This window comes from Protopterus annectens, chromosome 5.part0 (assembly GCF_019279795.1).
Source record: "Protopterus annectens isolate FY-2018-M chromosome 5.part0, PAN1.0, whole genome shotgun sequence".
Taxonomy (NCBI): domain Eukaryota; kingdom Metazoa; phylum Chordata; order Ceratodontiformes; family Protopteridae; genus Protopterus; species Protopterus annectens.
Genome location: NC_056735.1, coordinates 131,268,455 through 131,283,977, shown reverse-complemented (window position 1 = coordinate 131,283,977; position 15,523 = coordinate 131,268,455). Strand labels below are relative to the sequence as shown.

General features: G+C 35.0%; 1 protein-coding gene across 1 annotated transcript in view; it reads right to left on the bottom strand.

Moving 5' to 3' along the window:
- The window catches only part of GABRB3 (gamma-aminobutyric acid type A receptor subunit beta3), a 948,374-nt gene extending 933,511 nt beyond the window's left edge, over positions 1-14,863 (bottom strand). Inside the window, exons 1-3 of the mRNA XM_044072165.1 lie at positions 14,169-14,863; positions 13,994-14,085; positions 13,807-13,874 (exon numbers count right to left, since the gene is read on the bottom strand). Coding sequence (XP_043928100.1) covers positions 13,807-13,874; positions 13,994-14,085; positions 14,169-14,248 — 240 coding nt within the window. The 5' untranslated portion in view covers positions 14,249-14,863. The remainder of the gene's footprint in view (positions 1-13,806; positions 13,875-13,993; positions 14,086-14,168) is intronic.
- Between the last annotated feature and the right edge of the window lie 660 nt (positions 14,864-15,523).

The following is a 15,523-nucleotide window of genomic DNA, read 5'->3' as shown; positions in this document are numbered from 1 at the left end:
TTAATTCTACCAACATACCACCAAACGAACACCATGGCAGGTTTAATTCTACCACCTTACATCCAAATGAACAGCATGTTAGGTTTGATTCTACCACTACCTCCAAATGAACACCATGTCAGGTTTAATTCTACCACCCTACCTCCCAATGAATACCATGTCAGGTTTAGCTCTACCACCCCACCCTACCTTCGAATTAACACCATGGCAGGTTTAATTCAATCACCCTACCTTTAAATGAACACCATATCAGGTTTAATTCTACTACCCTACCTCCCAATGAATACCATGTCAGGTTTAATTCTACCACCCCACCCTACCTCCAAATGAACACAATGACAGGTTTAATTCTACCACCCTACCTCCCAATGAATACCACGTCAGGTTTAATTCTACCACCCCACCCTACCTTCAAATGAACACCATGGCAGGTTTAATTCTATCACCCTACCTCCAGATGAGCACCATGACAGGTTTAATTCTACGAGCCCACCTTATAAGTAAGGGTATCTCATCCAGGGACAAGGAGGTCATAACATCCCTGTATTCTTCCCTTACAAGGCCAATTATTGAGTACAACACCTCCTTAAGCATGTACCTTGCAAAGCACATGCAGCAGCTGGAGAGACCACGGAGGTTCCTCACCAAAAGAATCCACGGCTTCAAACATCTACCCTACACAGATAGACTAAAAGCCCTGTCCCTCTACTCAGCTTCATACAGACTCCTCAGAGGTGACCTCTGTCTGGCATACAAAACAATCTCAGATCCCACCTTGATAGGACGGCTGCAAATCCACAAGTCTAGCTCCACTCTAGTAACCCACATGCACGACCTTAACCTAGTCTGTGACATCAATAGGACTTGTTAACAGGACAGATTGGTGTCCCAGAGACCCCCCCCCCCATCTGTGGAATAGACTCCCTCTCCACATCAAGCAGAGTACCTCATTATCCCTTTTTAAGCACAACCTGGATAACTGGATGGGAAACAGAAAATGCACCCCTGAGATTCCACCTTGTCCCTGCTGGACAGGGGCTTTGGGTGCTGACTTGTCTAAACATGGGCTAAACTCTTGGCTAGGTTTATAAGGGCCTAGCCAAGAGTTTAGCCCATGTTTAGTCCCTGCTGGACAGGAGCTTTGGGTGTTGACTTGTCTAAACATGGGCCAAACTCTTGGCTAGGCTTATAAGGGCCTCAGGGCCAATAGCCTAGTGACTTCTTATGATCCTATGAAAAGAGCACTATGGCAGGTTTAATTCTACCACCCTACCTCCAAATTAACACCATGACAGGTTTAATTCTATCACCCTACCTCCAAATGAAACCACCTTTTGGAACATCTATAATGCAAAGCAATTTCAACTTATGGAAGACCTATGCAAAATTCTTAATGGAACCAAATGAGAGGACTGCCATGTTGTTGAGCAATTTTACTAGCATCTAACAGATGCATAAAAATGCATGCACCTATCCACCTTAAACATAATGAAAATTCATGAGTACGCCTTTCTGGTGAAATGCCCATATTAACAAAGTGTGTAACAAAAGAAGGAAAAGAATGAAGAGTTGTAAGAAATCTCCATCCCTATATCCCAACATTACAATAAACATTTCAGCAATGAACTTAAGAGCACTATTAGAAAATGCAAAGCAACGTATGAACTTACAGTCACTACAGTACAAAAGGAAGCTATAAACCTTTTTTGGTTATATCAAGTAATTAAGGAATAATGTTTAACAATGTGGTAAGCTCATCCACAATATCACATATTCATTCACAGGGATATAACCAATATTTTAGCTGACAATGTTGCCCCCACTATCCTTGAAAATGTTGTTTTCCCTGTAATCACCTTGGAACAAGTCTTAGAATCCTTGTTGAAAGCTAAAAATTATATTTCTAAGGGACTGGACAACATACCATGTTGCAATATCATTAGTGCCAAATATGCACTGTAAGACTCTGTCTAAACTGTTCAACCTCAGCCCCTCTTCAATGTTTGTTTATGATGCCTAGAATATAGTCACATGAATATCTCTGCACAGAGATGGCCCCTCTACAGACCCATGTAATTATAGGCTTGGAAGCCCTACCAATCTTGTGTACAAAACCATGGATCCAGTCATAGTAGAACTTATTTATGCAGACATTGGCTACTTAAGTGATCTAGATCCAAATCTTTTTTGGTTTTGTATAGGCAGCTCCTGCCTCTTGAATCTTATTAACTTATATGAAAATGTTACAGGATCTGGAACAGTAGTAATTTTGGTACACTGCTGATCTTGACCAGACCAAAGCTTTTGACACAATCCCCTATGCTGTTATTATTGTAATTTTACACAAACTTAATGTAAACCCTAACATTGCCCACTGGATTGTAAACTAGCTATCCAAAACATCCCATGCTTTCATAATGGTCAGGAAATCTTTCTAGCTAGCCCAATTAATTTCCAGCGGTAACTCTTTATGATCCATTGAAGTCATCTTACCACTGTAGACTTTCCTTACTTGACTGACCCTTTATTGAATACAGTGCCCCCTATGATATGTACAAATGTAAACAGATTGCACAAGTAGAAAATCCCTAAAGATTCTTAACCAGAAATAAATAAATAAATAATTAAATAAATAAAAAATAAAGGCCTTACATCCTTCAACTGCTCCTTTAGATTAACACTACTGTCCTTAAACCCAATGGCCTACCGGGTGCTCACAGGTGACCAGCATCTTGCTTTTTGAGCCACAAAGACTCAATCCTATTTTGCATCTAATTTCTTTGCAAATGGGTGACTCGACAGACATCTGTTTAAGAGACCTAATTTTGCACCAACAAGTAAAGAAGACTCACAGGAGGGATTGGTTACTAACTAAATGCATTCCCAGGATATGGAATAAGTTACCATGATAGAGCAAGAAGAATACTAGCTTTTTTCCCTTTAAGGCTAGTTCTGATGCTTGGATAGGTAGATTAGACATACATTTACATCAGGGTTACTGTGTGCAGCTCTTCTTGATTTGGGTGGGCACTATTAAGTAATCATTAAGGGTGGCAGAAACTTTTAAGTGAGTCTGCTTAAAAGTGTATATGATTAGGCCTCTTATGGTTCCCATGTTTCTATATTCCTGTGTTCCTAACTAGCACTGTAGTTTTATATACAATATTTCAGTAAAAGAACATAAACTACTATCTACATGCTCTGCCCTGCAGGTTTACATTTAACAGAAGCAGTTACATGTATAAGTCTCTAGAATAAATTTGTTGCTAGTGGCAAAAATGTACTTATACAGTAATAAGTACACATTTACCAATTAATTCTACTGTATTGCTTCATATACTGTGTATATGATTTAATCATTTTAGAAAGGGAAGAGCTTATGTTTATGCACTGTATTATTGCACTTGCTGAAGTTATAATCTGTTAGTATATCCAGCATTACGCTTTTTGTATCAAGTTATATGACCATGGAATGCTGTTTGTCTTCATATGCTTTGCTAGTATTCCAGAATTATAGAAAGCAAATCATAAATAAAATATATAAATTGTAATTTAGTCGGTGCTTATATTTACATAAATAATTCTTGCATTGCATCAATATTTAAATGAGTTATAGACCATGTGCTTACCCACTGTTTATTAAATAAAAGACTTCACTATAAAACATATATTTTTATCTCACTAATTAATATATGTATAACTATGTGGATCAACAAAATCTGAAAACACTTCTATTCAAAATCTCTGCTTGTTCTACAAGGCTATGCAATGAAGAATTGTTGCAAAAAAATTATAAACAAAAGGCCACAGTATCACATAATGGTCATAGGTACATAGTTATTAGTGTAAAGTAAAAAAAATATTACAACTTAAAAAACCTCATATAAATTGTATGGAAAAGTATGCCACAGGGTCACATAATGCTACTGGCATGCTAGCTATTACCTGTTCTTTAAGTAATTTGATCAGTTTACCAAATAAACTAACAAAATAGTTACAACATCCACATGTATATCATCATATTAGTATTAAATTTTAGCTAAAAATTTGTTATCAAGTCTGTTACCATTTTCTGTATAACCACATCTGTATGTCAGTGAATTGCTGCTCAAAGGAAAATAATTAAGATAACCATATATGTTTCTCTAGTTTTGATGTTTTTATTCATTATTAAAAAACACAAATATAGGAAAAAGTAGATGTGTTCTGTAATATTACACACTCCCACATAAGATGTATTTTGCAGACACTTATATGACAATAAGATTTGATATTTTCCTGCTACAGAATATTGATATTCCTTTCCAAAGTTATATATCCTGTCTGTCATGTAAGGTATCATAAAAATGAAGAGAATAAAATTGTATAATTCTTGCATGATAATCATGCAACCAATGAAGAAGTACATGTGAGGAAGGTCAACAGATGTCAACAGTATAACACATAAATCATTTTTACTTTTTTATATGATTTCTGACTTCTGGTATATACCAGGATTCATATAAAGTATTCATATTTTATTGATTTGTTAACTTCCACTCAGACATAAGAATTTACCTTATTAAGTAGCTCTGAACACCATCAAGGGTATAATGATTCAAACTGTTGTAATAATTATATCATAGTCATTGACCAAAGACTATCTGACATTGACACTAAGTGTTAAAGTCACATACACCATTATTTCTTTTATCATATAATCCTTTGATTATTTATTTATCCTACAAGGCATCAAAATAAAATAAATGTATCCCCTCTCCTCAGATCATGTTACCTCATCTCTGCACTCTAGGCTACTGCAGTTTGCACCTCAGTATCTACCTACATGACCATAAATGCCTTCGTCCACCAATCATATTTGAAAAAAATAAGTGCAGCTTTCTCAGTAAGAATGGCATCTATACACTATGGATAACTAAACTTGTATCTTACTTCCCTGCATCGCTAGTATATCCGCTAAGAATGTCATATTATATTGAAATCTGTCGGCACTCTTATGTTTAAGGTAAATGTATTTACTCATACTGACTTCTGTTGTTGAGCCATTACCAATACAATATTCATATTTCATTTAATTTTCACTTCAGCTACTTCCATTTTCCAATTGCCAGACTAAAGCAGAAGCTGTTCTCTTACATCAAAACTTGTGTTGCAAAGGAACCTTCATGAGCTGTGACAGCTCAGTACTGCTTGTCTCACCAAACAGCAAATTGTGTAGGTTTTCATAGACATTCGGCCACTGGTTGAAGCTCCTCCTCATTGCAACATGTTTAACATGCTCTTGGTGTTTATTTTGGTTATATAAACATAAATAAACACCAATACATATTCAACACCCGTAAAAGGTACATTACTTTGCATATATATTCATCATGAATAACACATTTAAACTTAACATTTAATTTGTTTTAAGTGAAACAAACCATTGTATTTATATTGTTTTATGAAGTATCCCAAATGAAATTCTCTAACCTCTAAAACAATCACATTATAATAACTGATTATACTATAAATAAATGCAAAGATTGATTTATCTTTACATTTCAAGACACAATGCTGCAAAATGTAAATGAGATTTGCAGCATTTTAGCAAATAATTACTACATGAATGCTTTTTGATAAATATTTTTTATCCAATTTAATGTAAATACGCAAAGTATTTAGTGATTATGTTATAGATACTTAGATGCTACAGCAGTTTTCAGTCTTTTCTCTTTCAGGTGACACATATCATTACTATCGAGTTAATTTTCAGAACATATGATAAAAGACTCTACAAAAAGTGATTTTTTTTTTCTTTTTGTTTTGTATAAACAAGATTTTTTCCTGGAATTGATATGTGGATTTTAATATTATTAATAATAAAATATTTTTCTCAAGGGCTTTCAACTGTAGTCAACAATATATTTTTTTTATTTTCTCTCTCTCTCTCTCTTTCTCTCTATCTCTTTATACCTTTGGTTTAGTCATTATCAAACCTAACTGTATTTGAACTTACTTTCATGGGAAAATGTGCTTATGTTTTTACTTTGTTTTTAAAACATTGTTTATCTCTCTATATCTCTTTATACCTTTGGCTTAGTCATTATCAAACCTAACTGTATTTGAACTTACTTTAATGGGAAAGTTTGCTTATATTTTTATTTTGTTTTTAAAACATTTCTTTGTAAGACAGAAATTTAACAACAATTTAACAACAATGCAGATAAGTGATGAACCCAGTCACTACTGACCCATGAACTCTAATCTATAGAATAAGATACAGCTTCTTGGTAATTGAAATCCTTGGGTATCCAAGATGTTAAGAAGTTATCACTTCATTCTCGTTGTTTTTTTCAGGAATAGCACAGATCCTTAAACTGTCCTTTCTTTACAGTTAGGCATGCATTTTGTTTGAAAAAAAAAATCAGTTGGAAATTCTGATTTTATTTGTCTGTAGTCAATATCTGTTAATGATTTTTTCCATGTTTTATTCCATATCTTGATGCTGGATTAAAGATAAAACAGTTTGGTTGTTGTAATTGTCTTGGATATAGTCTATTTTTTCTTTGAAATTGATCTGTTATAACTAACAAGTATTATACAGAAGTGACCATCTGTGACATGTTTTAGAGACATTTCTTGGTGTGTAGGCTAAAGTTTAAATTCTTACTCTGTTGTTCCAAAATTAGCAGGTTATAATTTAAAATATTGCAAATCTATTCCTTAGTTAAATGTGTTATGTATTAGAACACAATAAAGTTTTCCTTTCGGATAATGAAGATTCCAACAGAGCTTCACTAAGTTGCTTATACACACCCTCTATCTTGGATTCCTTCCTCCAAAATGGCAAACACTAAAAGGTCAAGTTAGTATAGAAATTTAAAAGAATGCAAAAGATCACAATAAAGAATATTTGAAAATGTTTTAGGATTTTTTAGCTCTGCTTACAGCTGACACTTATTTATAGTTTAAGACCCAGTGTTCAATGTAGGCTGATTATCATGGTACACACACATTTGTTTACTTTTACTTGTAGATAAAACCCCTGCTTGCTGACTTTCAGTAGTTCTGTTTATTTCTCATGCTGACTTATTCAAAATAGATCCCGCTAACATTTCTTCCTATTACCTGCATGCATTAATATATTCGATGATGGTCCAGTTTTACCCTGTGTGCCTTGCATACATAATACCAAATGATAAAATATAATCTGTTGCACCATGTATAACCTATACTAACATAAGCACTTCTCTCTACTGTAATACGTGATCATTATATTGGTGCAGTCTATATCTTCTATGTCATCTATTCATTCTTTTTTCCATACTGAATGGTGGACATGTGGAATTCTGGATAACTGCAGACCTTAAATTTGGCATGAAATTCTGGGACTATATAGGAAAAAGATATTCACTCAAAAGAAAAAATAAGATGTAAAATTGGGAACCAAGATAGTCAAGCATACAAAACCAATACAATCCAGCAAAATGTTGAAGGAACTGCTAAGCGTTCTTGCCAGTATTTCAGAGACTCTACGTATCTTGTAGGCAAAAATCTAAAAGTAGGCTTCCCCTGAACAGGACATTTATTGCATGCAAAAAGGAACTGATCTGCATATATCTATGATATTTTTTTATGAAACTTGACAAGTCTGTCCTACAAAATGATACTCTTTTTTTCTAGTATGATCTATGATTTGTTACAAAAAATTCTGCGCAACCAAGGAAACATCAGACAAACTTATAAGACACTATAGCTGCAGGAAAAAGCATAATCAATACTCCAGGTAATGTTATCAGCAGAAAAGAGTCTTAAGTTTCAAAACTACCTCAGAAACAGTGCATGAATTTCTGCAGGTAGTCCAAATGGAATTATAGCAAATACAGTTACATAAACTAAAAAAAAAACTGAGTCAAAGTATACCTCACTGCATGACAATCATATCAAAATATGAGCTGAAAACACAATAAATTAACAACATATTAAGCTCACAGACTATGTTTTATGAAGAATGATCATAATTAAGGAACAGAAACTTTTATTACGCATATACACTTGTGAACAGAGATGAAAGTGCCACATTGATAAAACAATGTAGTTTTATCAGGACTTTAGTAATACTATTTCCTAAAATGCAAGGCATGGTGACCAAGAACTAAATTATGATATACAGATAGAAGGCAAAACTGTACAGTCAGAACTATCCATATTTTGACGTAAAAATTGGCTACTACTCCATTCTGTATACCCATGATAAAACATACAAGACACAAGAGAACTGGATGGTCAGTTGTGACTCATCTTTTAATGCCTGACCACCCCCAGAGGAGTGACTGTTTATTCTAACTGAATATCCATTATATGCACTTTTTTTAATTAGGAGGTAAGTTTTCCTTCAGCTGCATGAATTAATTAAAATATTCCTTGCCTTGCTTTGTTTTTAAAACATTTTCTGATTTGCTGTTTAGAATAGCCAGAGCACATAACACACCTATACAATGATTACATAAACCTTGTGTAATAGAAGAAGGCAGATATAAAAGTGAACAGGATTATACATTAAAACAGAAATTCTCAGGTGCAAGAGAAACAAGTGAAAAAGATATAGAACATCATAGGTTTGGCTGCTGAGCACGACTGTACTATATAAAAAACAACCAATGTTTTATTTCTTGACTTATTAATTGCCTCAACCCAATCAATACTTAATATATACCTACAGCATGTATGAGCTGCAGAAAATGCACATTGCACCATCTGTCATGGTTGCTTATATATCATGACTCCATTACTAGAAATGTGAAATGAGAAACTGTTGTATAATAATATGTCATAAGCAGCATTTAAGATGCAGATAAATGCTAATCTTCAATTCTCAGAAGTAAATGTTACTTATCTTTCACTCTATCCCAATTTACATATTTTTATTCACATTCTTTACACACACACATGTATATGTCACTCTCCCTCTTTCTCTCTATGTATATATATATATATATATATATATATATATATATATATATATATATGTGTGTGTGTGTGTGTGTGTGTGTGTGTGCATGTGTGTGTGCATTTATAGGATACACACATTTATTTTGAAGTTCATTTCATAGAAGTAAAAAAAAAAAGATTGAGTGACGGAAAATCATCTGATCACACTTACTGGCTTTTTGTGTAAAAGGTTGTGGTACAGTAGAGTCTGGGGAATGTACACTTTCCCCACTGTTGTGAGATCTCAGAGTTGGTATATATAATTAGCAGGGGTTTGATGTCAATGTTTCTGTTTTCTAGCATTTGTACACAATCATGCAGCTAGATCTGCCTGATTAACTGAATAAGTTTATAAATAGGCTAGCTACCCGTGTTGGTCATTTTAAGCATAGCTAGTTTCCCCTTAAAGGTGAGAATCAAACCCTGAACCTTGTGTCTGTGACTTTAACCACTGGTCGACCAAGCAACATAGATAGATAGATAGATAGATAGATAGATAGATAGATAGATAGATAGATAGACAGCCATAGATATAGGTATGCTTGTATGTAATTATATTTCACATGTACATATAAACATATCTTCAGAAATGTAATAATGCAGATCTTGTCTGGAAGTTACAATGAAAACACTTGTGTACTTGTTTAAGTAGCCTAACCTGAACTAAAATGAGACAGGTAAAAATGACTACTGTACAACTTCATGCTGATACTCAATAGTGAAAACCTTTCTAAGAAATTTTTAAAATGTAAGACTCATTGTCTTCTGACAGTACCTATGTTTTCACGAGCTTATCATCTATGCAACCTTTCTAATTATTTAACTGTCCTGTTTTTCAGCTTATCCACCACCTCTCTCTTTACTTTTATCAAAGCATTACAAATATTTTGGCAGCCAGACAGGTTTGCATTTGAAGTTTTATTGGCAACACCTGTACAGACATTGTTGTATACAATGAACAGATGACAACAATACTTGTTAGTGCAGCCTAAAGACAATTTAAAACAGCAGCCTTTCTGTTTAAGAAGGCTGGGACAAAACAATTCTCAGGGGAGTAGTACAAATACTTGTAATAGCTTTCACTGTTGCTTAGGGTTGTTTGTGTCAATATTTCACCCAATGGGATTGAAACTTCTCATTCACCAGTCAAAAACTATAGTTCCCAAGAAAACTAACTTCCCAAATATTAACCAAGCAATGCAATCAGAACCAACTGCCATGTTTACAGCTATTAGCTATTATATTGCAGGATGCTACTGTTTTAGAAGAAAACATGGAATGCTTATGCTTAATGAGAAATGAGAACATGAGAACCTACAGTGTTACTCTGTTGCAGAAGGAAAGTCATTTGTTTTACATTTGTTTGTTAACTGCATGAATGGGCTATACTTATGGATGTTTTTAACCATGTAATAGGCCCCACAATGACAAAGGCAAATGTTGCGTGCAGAGATTAATCAAAATCAGAGTCTGTGTGGTACGGTTTTATGATACTTACCAAAGCAATTAATATGGTACAAATATCATCAAGGAAGGGGCAGAGAAATGAAGTGTACTGCTTTTCTTACACGTGTCTTTATGTTACATGAACTGAAAACCAGTCAGGAAAAAAGAGCTATCTTAAGATATCCAGATGTTATAAATGTGCTGTAAAACAGCTTGTATGGAAATCCCATAAAATATCATCTGATCACACTTACTGGCTTTTTTGTGTGGAAGATTGTGGTACAGTAGAGATTGGAAAATGTACACTTTCCCCACTGTAGTGAGATCTCAGAGTTGGTATCTATAATTAGCAGGGGTGTGATGTCAATGTTTCTGTTTTCCAGCATTTGTTCACAATCATGTAACTAGATCTGCCTGATTAACTGAATAAGTTTATACATAAGCTAGCTACCCTTGTTGGCCATTTTAAGCATAGCTAGTTTCCCCTTAAAGGTGAGAATCAAACCCTGAACCTTGTGTCTGTGACTTTAACCACTGGTCAGCCAAGATAGATAGATAGATAGATAGATAGATAGAGATAGCTATAGGTATGTTTGTATGTAATTATGTTTCACATGTACATATAAACATATCTTCAGAAATGTAATAAATGCAGATCTTGTCTGGAAGTCACAATGAAAACACTTGTGTACTTGTTTAAGTAGCCTAACCTGAACTAAAATGAGACAGGTAAAAAGACTACTGTACAACTTCATGCTGATACCGAATAGTGAAAACCTTTTAAAGAAAGTTTTAAAATGTAAGACTCATTGTTTTCTGGCAATGCCTATGTTTTCAAGAGCTTATAATCTATGCAACCGTTCTAATTATTTAACTGTCATGTTTTTCAGTTTATCCACCACCTCTCTGTTTACTTTTATCAAAGCATTACAAATATTCTGGCAGCCAGACAGTTTTGCATCTGAAGTTTTACTTGTACAGACATTGCTGTATACAATGAATAGATGACAACAATACTTGTTAGTACAGCCTAAAGGCAATTTAAAACAGCAGCCTTTCTGTTTAAGAAGGCTGGGACAAAACAGTTCTCAGGGGAGTATTACAAATGCTTGTAATAGCTTTCACTGCTGCTTAGGGTTGTTCATGCCAATATTCCACCCAATGGGATTGAAACTTTTCATTCACCAGTCAAAAACTATGGTTCTTAAGAAAACTAACTTCCCAAATATTAACCAAGCAATGCAATCAGAACCAACTGCCATGTTTACAGCTATTAGCTATTATATTGCAGGATGCTACTGTTTTAGAACAAAACATGGTAATGTTTATGTTTAATGAGAACATGAGAACCTACAGCTTTATTCTGTTGTTGAAGGAAAGTCATTTGTTTTTCGTTTAATGGTTTGTTAAATGGGTGAACTGGCTATACTTATGGATTTTTTTAACCATGTAATATGCCCCACAATGGCAAAGGCAAATGTTGCATGCAGAGATTAATCAGAGTCTGTATGGTACTGTTTTACGATACTTACCAAAGCACTCAATATGGTACAAGTATCATCAAGGAAGGGGCAGAGAAATGAAGTGTACTGCTTTTCTTACACGTGTCTTTATGTTACACAGACTGAAAACCAGTCAGGAAAAAATAGCTATCTTAACAATTCATCCAGATGTTATAAACGTGCTGTAAAACAGCTTGTATGGAAATCCCATAAAATATTATTAATGACTCAGTTAATGCAGTACTGCTATTGCTGGTTTTTATTTATTATGTCTGAGAATTTTCACATCAGAGACTTCATAAATCTTTGCCCCTAATTTTTGAAGAACGGTGACAAATGACAGATTAAGCATTTGTATATCTGTGCATTAATAGAGCAAAGCTCACCCCCCTCCCCCAAGAAAAAGAAAAAAAAATGTCTTATTTCACTCAGAATGCTGACTGACACCACTCAGATGTAAAGTTTGATTCGTTATATACTGAATACATTGTCGCAGATAAATCATTCTAAGAGTCCACCTTTAATATTTGTGTTAACTGGTTCTAGCATATGTTTCACATCGAAACATTTAGTTACTTTAGTGTGTTCTTTCTCTATATGTTATCTATTCAACGTTTGAAATGTCAATAGATAGTCACGCAAGCACACTGGATGCTAAGGAGTTACACCATTTACTGCACTGTCGGTGCAGCTCATATTCAGAACAGAAGCATGGGAGGAATCATTGGGTCATACCACGACGCGGTGTGAAGTTTATGTTGGATTTTGTACTATTGAAGTCACCAATTAACAATGCAAAAAGAAATGTTTTAGTCTGCTCACATGCTATGTCCTTGCAAAAGTTTACAATCTTTTATAAACTGCTCAGATGTTGCCATACACCCCCGACTACTTTACATGCCTTCATAAACTGCCAGTTCTGATCACTTAACTGAAAACACGATGGGAAGTCTTTAATTCACTGCGTGTGAATAAAATAGCACATAGATAAAGGTTTAGCATATAAAGTGGATGTTACAATGGCCACTTCCTCGAAAGCCTAATTTTGAAGTGCAGCTCTTCATCTTACATTACCTATGACTTTTTCAACGCGTTACAGAAATGCAAAAAAAAAAACAAAAACAGCACGTTTTGCATCTTTTCCAGCCTTTAAACAAGTATTTTCGGTTTTAAAAATACTGCTATAAAAAAGATATGGAAGCTATTTAAGGAAACAGAAAGATGACCCTGACATTTTACAATAACTCACTGCTAAGGACGGTATTCCATAGTAGTCAGCAAGGCGGTTTCATTCATAAAATAAAACCGTTTGTTTCAGCACCCTGGACAGCTGTCATAGCACGCTGCTGATGTTGCACAATAACACGAGCGCACACACACAGAACACGCCCCCTTGGAAAACATGACTTTCACAACAATTAAACACTGTGTGCAACACACCATTGCCTTGCCATTAGACTGATACAAATCCTCAAGTGATTATTTTAATGACTTTCAAGCTCGTAGAAAAGCACCATGTTAAATCAATAGATCATACTATTATAAATATTTTTAAGGCAGATTAAATAACTTCAGTCTGCTATGTTCACAAACTGGTAGGCTATGAACTCAGTCGCAAAAGTGCATGCAGTCCACATATCTACCAAGACATAGTGTTTCTGTAAAATATAGGGTCTATAAGGAGCAAGCAATGTGTGTCCAACGTTAGAATATAGATCACGACTTGGATGAGTCCTTATGCAGTAAATAATAAGACTGCTTAACTGGTTCACTCCTTATTTTTTTTTCAAGCAGTTTAGCCATTCGCTTCTCTAAAATACAGTTATAAAATAAATCTTAAAAATATGCTAAGAAGCTGATGCTTGCTTGCCCATACTGCACTTACCATATTTACTTCTGATACCATGTCAATGCTGGCAACCTCAATACTCATCCCAACAGCAATCGGGGGACCTGGAGACAGAAATAACAAAAACGTTTCAAAATTCAGTTTGCATCCCTTTTCTACACACACACGCACTGGCGCACAGACAATTGGGCGTACTGAAAGAATTAATACAGTAGCCACTAACCTCCAAAGTCTGGTCTTAAACGAATGTCGTATCCTTTTAGGAGCTTATCCACCGTTTCTTTTACAAATGACATATTTCCCGGTTCGTTTGCCCTAAAGGGAATAGAAATAATATATCATTATTACTTTTAAAAGGGTTCCATTGCCAGCAAGTGTTTAGTAGGACAAGTGCCCACCTCTTGGCGTAACACACAACTGCCACTATTATTTGAGTTGAAAAAACAGCAAGCAATCGTCTTTTCCGGATTTCCCACATCCCTTATAACTTTTTTTGATGAATTAGTCTGGAACTTTTATTCAGAGCACAATAATCCAGTACCGGACTAGTCAATGACTTTTCAACTAAATGACAGGGTCAATAACTTTATGAGCGCCTTGAAAACAAAAATGTGATTTTCCATACAAACACAGTCTTCTGTATTGTTTCTCTTAACTGTCAGTACAACATTACTAAAGGTCAGACGGGGACAACACACGCTTGTATAAGGTGCACTCTCCAACAAATATTGACTCAGTTAATGCAGCACTGCTATTTCTGGTTATATTTATTATGTCTCAGAAATTTCACATCAGAGACTTCATAAAGCTCTGCTCCTCGTTTTTCCTGTTTTCTGTAATCAGGACTAGAACGCCAGCCTTTTTACGAACTGCTGTAGAAACTGTAAACCCTAATTCAAAATCCACGTTTTAAAAAGATTTCAACAATCATGTAGAATTCTGAATATTGAATTCATATCAGTCCGTTGAGTCTTTTTCATAGTCTGTAATTCCAAAGTAACATCTAGTTGTGAAGCCTGCACAGAAAGCAGGCTCAGAGTGATTCCCTTTTATCTTAGATAGCAGTAGTACTAAAAACAACAGGCGTTCTCAGTCCCAATGCATTCCAAAGCATTGGGAAAAAAATCACTATATAATTTGCCTCCCACGTGATACTGTCCCTCGAACAAACGACCGCGGCGAAAAAGCTTTGATTGACAGCCTAGACCACCACTAAACTTCAAAGGGAGTCATAGCAGCTCCAATAAACAACTGGGTGTTACCTGAGACGGACCAATGGGCTTTAAAATAGGTAGGTGGGCTAGTTTGAGTCAGCATCCCATTCTGGCATGTGTCACTTTAAAGCTGAATCGTTACTGTGTTACTTACGACTGCAACTTAATAAATTACATTTATTAAATGTTGTGAAAAAAATAACGCATAGCATGCAGCGGTTTCTATCTTTAGTGTAGCTGGCAAGCTGATATTTAGCAGAAGTCTAATCTATAAGTCAGTAAATGTCTACTGCCAGAACAATTTTCTGCAAGAGTTTCTGGATTGAATGACAACAAAGTACAGTCTAAATCACTCATGATGCATGGCAAAGTGTTGTACTATTTTCAGCCTATGTCCAGTAAATATTTACAATAAATGGCAAAGGATGGGATACACATTGAAAGTATTCAAATTCTAAATAAGAACAAGTTGCTATGTCCAGTTCCAATAGGCAGTAGGTGCTGAAATTTGACAGTGTGCTTTAGGGAGAGTTTTATCG